This window comes from Cibotium barometz, chromosome 65 (assembly GCF_041138505.1).
Source record: "Cibotium barometz isolate CiBa-2024 chromosome 65, ASM4113850v1, whole genome shotgun sequence".
NCBI lineage: Eukaryota > Viridiplantae > Streptophyta > Polypodiopsida > Cyatheales > Cibotiaceae > Cibotium > Cibotium barometz.
The window spans coordinates 1,084,451-1,096,848 of NC_141110.1; the positions used below are offsets into that span (position 1 = coordinate 1,084,451).

At 37.8% G+C, this 12,398-nt stretch overlaps 1 protein-coding gene across 1 annotated transcript; it reads left to right on the top strand.

Annotated features, from left to right (window-relative positions):
- The first annotated feature begins 8,079 nt into the window (after positions 1-8,079).
- Positions 8,080-9,585, top strand: LOC147602825 (lipid phosphate phosphatase epsilon 2, chloroplastic-like). The gene is made up of 4 exons (XM_086797448.1): positions 8,080-8,509; positions 8,770-9,031; positions 9,122-9,198; positions 9,375-9,585. Exons 1-4 carry the CDS (start codon positions 8,159-8,161, stop codon positions 9,501-9,503), a joined length of 819 nt encoding a protein of 272 aa, XP_086653574.1. The 5' UTR covers positions 8,080-8,158; the 3' UTR covers positions 9,504-9,585.
- The last annotated feature ends 2,813 nt before the right edge of the window (positions 9,586-12,398 follow it).

Below are 12,398 nucleotides of genomic sequence, written 5' to 3' on the forward strand. Positions count from 1 at the left end.
TGGTAAAACAGAGATTAAGCTTTCAATATTTGGTCAAATCTTGTGTTTATTGGCTTAATCCTCTACTAGACTCATTGCTATTGATGGCTTTGAAAGCATTTGAGCTCATTTGAAGTCTAAGGCACCAGATCTGGACTCCCCGCATACTCTGTTTTTTGCACACGAAACAGAGCATTAATTTGCTAATCAGTGATTAATTAGTACTAATCACTGTATTTTGATACAATTGAGGATTCAAATTAACCATTAGGTATCTGATACAGATCCCTATAACTTCATATTGCAATTCGGAGTTGGTTTGATACTCCAACCATCCCGTTACCCTTGATTTAATGTAATTTCTGGGAAAATTGTGCTAATAAATTTGAGATAATCATCATTTTGCATTTAACCTTTGGTTAATTCCTGTAAATCTCACTCAAATTCAAGATTATTCACAGCCAGAGTTGCATTTGGAATGTGCATAAGAATGAATGCTATACGCATTATGTATTGGGCACATTACATCAGTGTAAAAATGGGAACAGACACTGCCCTTGTCCAAAATAAGGCAAGAGGTAAGACCTCCCACATAAATTTGGGTTTGCATTGCATAATGACACAAGATGAACATCAAAAGCCCAAAGGAACTGTCAGCAAAACATAGCCATGTGAAAATCTCTCAGAGAGAGAGAGAGAGAGACCCCACAACCCAATGTAACCTGCCCCAACAAAGTAAAACCACCTCTGAGCCACCGATGATGTAGGCCACGTGGTAGATGTATGTGTGAGCACTTTAGTCAAGGTCGCGGGCAGTTATAATAGCCTTGGACACATAGAGAGAGAGAGTGTCAAGGACTATGGAGTTTAGGGACTTGAGGCACTGGTCGCGGGCTATCAAGTAAGAAAGAAACTTGATACAGGGTCCAGGTGTGCTAAGATAACTTGAGGGGAGGTGTGCTAGGCACTAGTCAAGTAAGGGGAGGCAAACTTGGTATAGGGTCTAGGTGTACTAGGAGTATTCACTTGAGGGGAGGTGTTGAAAATACAAGTGAATAGGGTGTGTGCGGGAACAAGCCCTTGGTTAGAGGCTGTAAAAGAGAATGAGTAAATGTGAAAGAACCTGTGAAAAGATGAGAAGAATCTACTGGGAGAGAATAAAGGGTAACATGAGAAGATTTAGGAAGTGTGGAGATATTCTGGGAAGTGTGGAGATATTCTGGGAAAAGTGAAGAGGTGGAGAGAATCAGGAAAAAGAGGTGGAGTGAATCATGGAGAAATCAGTGGGATTTGATGCTTGATGTAAACTCTATAAATTGAGGCATTGCCCTAATGAGAATTTGCTGGTTTTTGAGTATCCATGCCTACATTAATCTATAAATTGAGACATTGCCCTAATGAGAATTTGCTGGTTTTTGAGTATCCATGCCTACATTAATCTATTTGTTAATTACCCACTAATTATATTTTCTAATCACTTTGTTAATGATGTTGATTCTAGTGTTTGATCCACCATAGCTCATCACAATGCTCAAATTTCAACATGATGATGGGTCATGTTTGTGGACTTGTCACCATAATCTTGTTGGGGCATTCCTTAATCCAATGATCTATAACACAATGGTTACAAGTAGCTGGTGGCATGTTTGAGGGCACAACTTGGTTAACTTGAGGAAAATTTATAGGGAATTCCAAAACTCTATGGGAACCTTGATAGTGGTAACATTGAAGGGACATTCTATATTGAGAAAGTGGTGCCAAAGTGCACAAAAGGGAGTGAGTAAATAGAGGAAGAGTGAAAGCCTAAAAATTTTACCCAATCTAGCATCAAGGGGAGGGGTGTTGAAATGAGTGATGCTAGAGTGCCAGGTCACGTAGTCAAAGTTATCTTACATGAGAAAGCAAAGCCAACATGTACTCACATCATATAAAAGGGGGTCATTTCAAGCAATGAGTGATGCTAGAGTACCAAGTCACATAGTCAAAGTTATCCCACATGACCAAACAAAGCCAACATGTACTCACCTCATATAAAAGGGGGTCATTTCAAGCAATGCAAATATATCACTTGCAATTATCTCAAGTCTCTTTATGTATTCAAGCTAATTTATCTTGGTGTCTAATTGTACATGAGTGCATCTTAACTAGCACACAGTCATTACGAGTTTTCTTCATTTCTATCTACCTTAGATTAGTGATGTGATTAGTGTAGGATTAGTTAACAATTAGGTCAATGTCTTATCATTATGAGAGTCTGATCCTTAGTTTTAACATGGTATTAGAACCAATTTTTTCTCTCCTAGAAATTAGTTTACACTGAGTGCACACACAAATCATCAATGAATATTTCTAAGCTCTTTCAAAGAAGATCCTTGAAAGTTGTGCTCATTAAGCATTGAAAAGTGGCTTGGGCATTGGTGAGGCCAAATGGCATGACACAATACTTATAGATTCCCCATTTTGTAGAAAATAATGTCTTATTTTGATCTTCTGGATCAATCACAACTTGGTTGTATCTTGAGAAACCATCTAATAAGCTATAAGCTTCTTCATATAGGACTGGATAATGATCTAAGACTTGGATGGTGGCATTAACCTTTTTAGGGTTTACACACACTCTGAGATTTTTATTCTTTTTTGGAAGAATCACTATCAGGGATACCTATTCTATGTGTTCTATACAAATCTTGCATCAATGAGCTTATCTAGCTCGTCTTTGACCATTTGTCCATATTTTGGGCTTAAGTTGTAGGATCTTTGTTTACTGGGTTTGCACTATCTATTAAAGTAATGGTGTGTTTTACCACTTGTAAATCCCTTCATATCTGTGTATTTCCAGGTGAAAACATCTTGATATTACTTGAATAAGATACCGATTCTTCTTCTTAGCTTGGGGTTAGATCTTTTGCAATGAAATTGGCTTTGGTTCTACCCCTGGGTTAGTAAGATTTATCTCTTTAACCTTTGTGGGACCATCATATGATGTATGAGGCTCTATGCTAGGTGTTCTCTGAGCTTTCTCTCTACATATTTACTTGTCGCCAATATTATAGGAATTGAAATACTCAGACACTTTTCTTAAATCTTCTTCCTTTTCTACCTTAGCTTTAACTTTGTTAAGCTTACATTGAGCAAAGCGACATAGTTTGGCATGTTCAGGTTTTAGAAGCTTTTCTTCTTCCTTTGTGGCCTTTGTCTTGGCTGGTATGGTAATATTGTTTAGATCATCTTTGCATTAGCGTGTATAAGTTTCATGGGAACTTACTGCTTTAACGTAGCATAGCCAATGAAGGTCGGGTAGATCTATTTTCTTGGCTTTTTGTGTGACTTTCTTTTTCTTGCCGAATGAGAACTTGTGGAAAATATGGAATCTAGTTCTTCAAATGAGGAACCTTCCTCTAAAGTTTCACTTACTATCCTTGGCTTAAAATCATCGATAGCTTCTAAGATGGATGTTGCACTTAGCATGTTTAGGGATGTTATTTCAACTCCATCCAATCGTGCAAATCATGTTGCAGAAGTGTGTCCATGGTTGCCAAAATATGAATCCAATCCTCAGAGTCTTGAGGCTTTGGAAGTGGCTCATATTCTGGATCTTTATTTGTACCATCTAGGAATTGTTTGCATAATTAGAACATGCTAATAGTTGTGGTGTTAGTTGTTGCGTTGCATGCCATACACATGTCAATTTGAAGTGGTTCTGTGACAATGGTGCAAGACTCATCTGCCCAGTATTCCTAACCCATAGGGTGTGTTTTCCAAGAATTGAGGTCCACTTTTAATGTTTGACCTTCTTTTTGGATGTAGATGTGATTGGTTTCCTAATCATGCACTAATCAAGCTTCTATTATGTACGATCTTCCAAGGATCATTGTGTATGACCCTTTTCTTTGAAAGTTCATTACCCCACAAAGGTGCGGTTAAATGTGATACCAAAGGGCTTGATCTTCACATTTGCAAGTATATCCATTGGCTACATTCATTCAGCTAGTTTGTCCACCACAAGACTGGTGTCTACGAGTGGTGGGCTTCCCCAAGTCTCCTACTAAGTTCTTCGTGATTATGTTGACACCAACACCACCATCCAAGATTGTTGTAACTTGCTTCCTCGTATACATGACAGGTAATATCGCATTCATATCATTACTCTCAAATTATTGTCCCAATTTGTTCATGGAAACTTTTGGATATTCGTGTTTTGTCTTAGGCTCAGATGGATTTTATCCCATTGGCTCATATAGCTTGTCCACGTGGCCTCTTAAATTACCATTCATCCAGTCTGATAAGTCTCTCCATAATTGCATGTTATCGTTCAAAATTCATCACTAATCACCTCTCTGAGAATTCATCACTAATCACCTCTGAGAATTCATCACTAATCACCTCTAAGAATTCATCACTGATCACCTCTAAGAAGATTGTATGTGGTGGTATTAGAGGTATTTCATGATTCTCCATTGGTGGTTCCACAATTGAGTCAAGCAATGTGTGGTTTGTATGAAATGGTTTGAGGGTCAGAGGCTCATGAAATGGGTCTTTTTATGGCCTTTTTAGATGGCCTTTGCCAAGTCCTAAGGTATTCTTGTTGTCTGTGCAATCAGTTCTTGTGTAATTTCTTGTTGTCTTGGACTTGTCGTACAATCTCTTGATCTTGTTTTAGCATATGTTTTTCCAACACTGGGTTGGGGTATTCCTTAAGTTTCTTGGAAAGATTTTCATAGTCAATGGATTTCTTCCCTCTATTAAGAGCTTGGCCTGTGGGCAATGCCTCTACGGGATTTTGTACCATCTCTCCACCAAGTTCTCTGAAAGTCATGGTTTTGGATAGTGTAGGCAATGTTTCATTTTGAGTGAACCTAGGTGTTCTTGGTCCTATGCCCACACTAGAACTTTTTCCAAAGATAGGGTGCGTGAAAGCTCTTTTTACAAAGTTTACATCAGTATTGAATAGAGCCGGTGGGTGAATTTGGTGCCTATTGGACCGTGGCACTTTCCATTTCAGATTGGTCCACTAATCTTCCCTCTAGATCTTAGTTTGGTTAACTTATGTCGTACAAAGATTCTTCACAATAAGTAGAATCAATTGATAGTTATTGTTTCAAAATAAAGGCACTTTGTTGGTACTAGTTGTTTGGTGGGACCTAATGCTCTGGGAATCAAAGGCAGTATCATTTGAGGCACACTACAGTCTAATTTATTATAGTTTAGGACTCTCCTTGATTGAAGGTGCATCAAGAAGTGGTCCTCAAACATTTCCCTAGATTTGGTGGTCCATCAAGTATCATCCTCTTTGTGTGCGGCCTTGAGTGTTGCTTAGCTTTGCTTTCTGGTTTTCCTCTCTTGGAGGTGCCCCTGTGTTGCCTTCTTCGAAAATTTTCAATAGCATGCAAAGGTATTTTTGTGTTTTCCCTTGTTTTTTATTTTGTTTGGTGCTTTTTTTGTGTTTATATATATATATATATATATACATATACATATATATATATATATATACATATATATATATATATATACATATATATATATATATACATATATATATATATATATACATATATATATATATATATACATATATATATATATATACATATATATACATATACATATATATACATATATATATATATACACACAAAAAAAAGAAAAAGAGAATGAAAAAGAATTAGGAGAGAAAGAACAAAATAAAAAGTAACAATAATAAACTCTGAACGATTAAAATTCAAATTGTTTTTACTTTTTACGTTTTCTAGTTTTGATTTTAAATTATTATTATTATTATTATTGGGTAATTATAAATACTTATTATATATATAATGTTTTCTATGTACTATTATATTTACGTAAATATAAATATAGTTTTCTAAAGAATATATATATATATATATATATTAAATCTAGAAATTACTTTTAAATTAAACTAATAATTAAACTATATCTATAACTAATAATATTTTAAAAAATAATAATATTTAAGAAACTACTACTTATTATTATTTTTAAAAATTAATCAAATATAAATGACGTAAGAAATAATAATAATAATAATAGTAACTAAAAAAATAAAAGTAATAAAGTAATACTAAAATGAAATTTTTTAAAAAAACATGGAGGGTGGTGGAAGGTGGCAGCGTCGGTCGAGTGCAACATGCATAGAGGGTGGGTCTGGGTTGTGTGGGCAAGAGACAAGGTTGGGTGCATAGGGGTCGCAAGGTTGCAGTAGGCGTGCACGTGGCGAGGTTAAGTGGTTGCAACATGCAGGCGGGGCCTGGTGGTTGGAGGTGTGGAGCCAGCTGCTATAGCATGCGCAGGAGTAGAGTCGTGGAGAGCAGTTGGCCATGGGGTCAGTGCAGGAGTGGAGCCGAGGTGACATAGGGTGGTTGGAGGTGTTGTGGAGCAGTGAAGGCACCAAGTAGGTGGGGGAACCGATGTGTAGAGGCGAGCAAGGGCACAATGGTGTTTGTTTGTTTTGGTGTTTCTTTTTGTTTAAGGTAAAAAAAACAAAGTATTGTTTCTTTATGAAGGAAAGAAAGAATGAAATATATTGATAGTATGTGTGTGTGTGTGTGTGTGTGTGTGTGTGTGTGTGTGTGTGTATTGTAAAGGAAAAAGGTAAAATAAGGAATTAGGGAAGAGAAGAAATAAGAAATTAAAAAAATAAAAAATAAAAAAATAAAAGAAAATACTAATGTTTGTTATTTTATTTATTTTTAAATTTTACAAATTAAGCTCTTTTGGGTGGTAACCACTCTGGTTAACATGGCCATGACCATCCTATTTTTGTAGGGCATTCCGCCAACTTATGATAACGTCACTTTATTTTTACACTAAAAGATGCCTTTGTATTTCAAAAGATGCAACATTTTATATAACGGTAGCTATACTTTATGAGTGCACGCCTTACCCTGGGCTTATTGTAAAATAGGGGAAGTCTTGGACTTCATATGTAACCATTTAGGCTAATAAAAGACTGCCATGGACTATTTTTAAGTCATGGCTGGCCAAGTGTGAACACTAGTCACATATACATAAGTCAGTTTCTCAATAAGCAAAGAATATATGATTAGTAATTTTCTTTTGCATAATCTTTTCTTTTTCAAGTTAATGTGAGAGATTACCAAACTAGAGAGCCTCTTCTTGCTTACATCATAGCAAGATTGAGTGCACTCTTTACATCCCATTAACTATGGAGCTCTCCGGTGTGACAACGGAGTGAGAATGTGGATGATTGGCTAGCCACCCATAAGAGGAAGTTGCAGATTACCACCATCTGCGGCTCTTTGGCAAAGTTACAAGGTGAGTGCTTCTAACATACATAAATGGCTAGGATTACATGTGGGGGTATCGCATTGAGATACATGGTCGATGTCTTAAAGGATTACATGGCATTATAGTACATGGTCGATCTAGATCTCAGTGGCATTTATGCATATGTCGACCGAGATCCCTTGTGGGCAGAGACGTGGATCCCAATCAACTAGCTATCTTGATCGAGATGCCCAAGTGACAGTGACGTGTGGCAGTGACATGGCTCTTGATTGAGATCCCCAAGTGATAGTGATGTGTGGTGGTGACATGGATCTTGTTCGAGAAATGTGATCCTTCTTGAGGCTACTGGCATGGTGATGCTTGGGATATGGATTGAGATATTGGGCTTTTGGCTCAGGGGGACATGCGTCATATTGTGAGTGCTCTAATTATCTAGATCAAGATACCCCCCCTACGACCTTGCCCCATGTCCCATTTCCCTTGAGAGTAAATGAAAGTGATCATACATCCACCCGAGAGTTTGCTAGTTCTCTTTTAAATGGGGCTTCCTATGTAATTTTTAAAGTATCCAGAGTGATAGTCTATGATGGGCGTGAACAAACTGATGTTTTATAAATATATGTAAGCTATTGAATAACTAGCGTAAACGTTACAGGCGTTCATGCGTGTACTAGTCCTGTGAGGCGTAAGAAGGTAGTAAGGTTTCAATTCGTCGTCGTGCTTGGACGTTGATGCTGGCATGCTCCGAAGAAGAAGACAAAAGATGCCTAGAAAAGCCATGTAATAGCATCTCAATGAAAAGGCCGCGGGGGCACTTGATTGTTGTTTTGTGTGTGCGCGTGCGTGTACATTCTGTCTGTGGGGGTGTTGTGTGTGTGCGCGCGCGCGCGCGCATATTCATACCATCACCATGATGAGCCTTCCTTCAGAAAAAACTAGATCAGCCCTAATTGCTTCTCCCTTTCCTCGTCAATTTAATTATTGCCAATATTGCGGTACTGTCTCTCGTAATTCTGGACGGGTTATCGTCTCCAACCCAACATTAGCTGCAAGAAACTACCTAGGTTTAGCTGCGTCGCCGTGCAGGAGCAGCAACGGCCTGCGCGTGACCGACCCCTTCGAGGAGGTGCATGCAAGCGGGGTTAGGAGATCTAGGCACCCAACTGCCCCTTGTAAGCGGTCAAGCGGCATTCCCGTAGGAAGCCCCTTCACGAGCGGCTTCTCCTTGCCAGATGCACTGCACAAGCGCATCAATGACAGCGTAAGTCTGCGGGTTAATATCACGAATGCAATTATGTTTTAATTGGCACTAAGCATGCCACAATCAATGTCTAAATCGTCACACACCAAGCACTTTAATCCTGCAACATTTCCAATTAAAAAACCGTCATTAAGATCACGTAATCCTGCGCACAACGTTAGCTTTCCTAAGTGTTCTGAAGATCTCCCGTTCCTCCGCACTAATTAATGGCTTTTTTCAAATATTGACATTGAACTTACATAATAAATCGTCGTGTTCAGGCAGCGCTGTTTTTGCTCGTATTCTGGATGACAGTTCTTCTTCTCCGGGCCAAACAGCCGGATCATAGCGTTGCCGTGTGGGGACTCCTTGGTGCTTCCATCAATCACCTGCTCTCTACATCGCTTAAGCGCATCATTAAGCAGCCCCGGCCTGGATTAATGGCAGCGACTCATCAGCAAATTGCCGACCCTGAGAATCTGGGAATGCCATCCTCGCACGCTCAAAGCCTGGCTTTTCTCACCGCCTACACATTCTTGGGGGGTAAGCAGGCACTAATCGCAAATGCGTAATGTTATAGCTCGAAAACAACGGCTTTGATTTGATGGTATACGCCTTCCTATTCGATTGCAGGTTTTGTGGGCACACTCCAATGGGATATAGCTGCTTGCTGCAAACTGGGCCTTCTCGTGTATTTACCTGGCTACATGGTAAAACCTAATTCTTTTTGAAGTTTAATTTTTTACGACAAACGATTTAAAAAGAAAGAATGATTACACAAACAATTGTTGACCACCACAATTAAATTGTATTACGATTTGATAACAGTTAAATCAAGGCTTTCAATTTGAGTTATATATTGTTGATATCTATTTGTCTTTTTCAGGCATGGCTCAGAGTGAGGGAAGGCTATCATACAATCTTTCAAGTGCTCGTCGGAGCCTTAGTAGGCATTGTTTTCGCAATTTTGTGGTTTTCTTGCCACCATGCCACATTGATACTGAGAATTGGATAATTAATTTGACATGAATAGTTTCTTACTAATGGGGTAATGAGGTACCTAGATGTTGGCTCAAGAAGCACTTTGCTTGCCAGAAACGGACTAGAACTTTAAGGCATGCAAGTACGACTTCTTGTAGAAATCATAACTTGTGGTTCCAAACCACATTTTGAAACTAGCAATGTGGATGAGAAAGTTGTCAATGAAATCCATATTAAGAAATAAACATAATCAAATTTTGTTACTTGTGGAATACAGTGAAGTTTTACCATTGAAATAAAGTTCTCCCTTACGATATATTGAATACTTGAGGACCTTCAAATGCGCAAGATGAGCTTTGTAAGGAATGAAATACACCGAAATGGTTCTCCAAGTTTATCAATGTAAGTAGGAATACAAAATACAACTTTAATTTTTTTAAGCTGTAATCATATATGTTACAATCGATCCACACTAGTGATAATCATTTGGATTACCACTTACTCAAATTTTGGACAATTAGGAGCGTGATAATGACAATGTTTTTTTAAATTGATTAGATTAGGGAATCTCTAAATCTATGCCCTCAAAAGTCCTTAAGGATTAGGCAATGTTTTTCCAAATATTATTAGACTATAGAATCTCTAAATATGTGTCCTCTATGTCCTCAAGAGACCTTAAGGAGAAGGCAATGTTTTTTTTTAATAAAATGATTAGACTAGGGAATCTCTAGATATATGTCCTCAAGAGTCCTTAAGGAGCTCCTAGCATTCAAGGTTCTAGAGAGAAGGTCTGGAAACTAAAAAGGATACTTAACAAGCTAAAATAAGCAATAAGATCATTGTACCATACTAGTGGCTTGATCCATCCTTGTCCATCACAAATTAGTGCAGTAGAGAGAGGTGTTGCTCTAGAGTCCCAAGGTCACGGGTTCAAGCCCTCATTGCACAATGATGGCATGAACGGGTGTGTGTGTTTTTTGCACTTTCTAATTCTAGCCAATTGTAAATAATAATAAAAAACACTCGTCCTCGAAGGGTAAGTAGGATAAGCCTTATATTTGAAGCCTATGATGGGCCCCATGGTCCCTAACTTGCCAACCTATATATAAACACACCATGCTTGCCATATATATCCATGTAGATGCTCCTAAAGCACTTACTTTCTTTTAAAACAAAGTCCCAAACTTGACGTAAATAAACAACTAGCATTCCAACCCAATATAATATTGATAATCTCAACACACCTGAATAAAGCTTTAAAACAATCTTCAAACAACTGAATTATCTCTCCTTGGAAACCTATACTCCTTGCCTCTATCTGGCAAACAAAATTTAAGAAAAAAACATTAGCTATTGTAAGATATAATTTTCATGGAAAAAAAGAAGGAAAATGACAAAACCTTACAAAACTCATTTGGTGGATCAATATTTGAGGTGAATGGGGTTTGAACAGGCTTGTAGACAACAAATCGAGAAATTTTGTATTGTCTAGTGGTGCTGCCTATGACTCGAAAATCTAACCTATGTAGGAAATGGTTTGTATATGTTATACTCACATATGTATTAAAAACTTATCTAAGAATTACATGTGTGATAATGGCTGTTGAAGTAGAATATTATGTTGTTGTTTGAAGTTAAGAATGTTAAAAAAGGAAGTTAGTATTTGTTATTTTGTGTTTAGAAGGAGATTTGAAGATGGTTTGGAGCTGTATATATACTTGAGTTTGAACCAAGTTCATCGGCTTCGAGTTTTGGATGCAACACATGTGTCTTGCTGTTCGGGCACAGCACCGGGTTGAAAATGAGGAGGAACATAGAGGAATCCATGGTGGAATCCACTTACTCTCATAAGAAACAGAGCAATTGTCAATGCTATGGTACTTCAAGGACCTATCAATGAACATCGAAATGCACAAGCACAGAGAGATATGGAACGAGGATCTTTTTCATTTGATTTAAATGAGCCGCCTATGGGGATGATAATTTTCATTCTATTTGTTATGTCGTTGGTGATGTGAAAAATATTAAATCCGAATGTCACTCTATAAGAAGGTGTGTGTTTTCATTTCCTCATAATGTTAAGCATCCAGCAACTATGGTGGTGTATTTCGGAGATTGCACTCTTCAATCATTTTAGGAGCCCTTACTTTTATAAGTGTCATTTTTGTAATGCACTAATTTGGAAATGTGAGGCATCAAGAAAGCTAAGGCAATATGTGGGCAAACACTGCTGGGTGGAAGGGGGAATGTCTCTTTACTACCTTTGGAAAATCCACCTCTTGCATTGGCTGAGTTGCTACTTGTGGTAATGATAATGCAAGTAAGGAATACATAAAGAATATCTGCTCTTACAATAATGCCTTGGCATTTGTTTCACTCGATGCTCACTTGGATAATCAGTTCACTAATAGGGGGGGTGGAGTATTTAATTTCCAAATCCATGGTACTACCTATCATCATGTTGGTTTTGTAAGACCTGATGAAACACGAGATGATGTGGCACCTCGATTTGCCCAACTAATATGTGTATGATACAGAGCATGAATTAGAGAATAGACTTCATGAGATGCCTTCTTTAAATCATAATGTACTTGAGAAGTTGCAAACAATGATGTATGGATATAATCCATATGCCTATGCACTTCATACAATGAGAGAAATGTTGTAGTCAAGTCCACATGAAAATTTGAGAATGGTCATCACTAAAGCGCGATCAACTTCAAGGAAATACTTGGTTCCTACAGGACGTGAGGTAGCAGCTATCATGCTAGGTCAAGGAGATTATTTACATGTTGGGCATAGAGATATTCAAATAATGTCACACACAGGTGCTATAAAAAAAATATCTAACCTGCACCATTTGTATATGCCTCTACGATACGTTCTTCTATTTTCTCATGGAGAGGATGGTTGGAATGTTGGAATTCCA

Coding starts and splice junctions, on each gene's coding strand:
- LOC147602825 (XM_086797448.1), top strand. CDS start 8,159: ATGATGAGCCTTCCTTCAGAAAAAACTAGATCAGCCCTAATTGCTTCT. Junction 8,510..8,769: donor ACAAGCGCATCAATGACAGC/GTAAGTCTGCGG, acceptor CGTCGTGTTCAG/GCAGCGCTGTTTTTGCTCGT. Junction 9,032..9,121: donor CGCCTACACATTCTTGGGGG/GTAAGCAGGCAC, acceptor ATTCGATTGCAG/GTTTTGTGGGCACACTCCAA.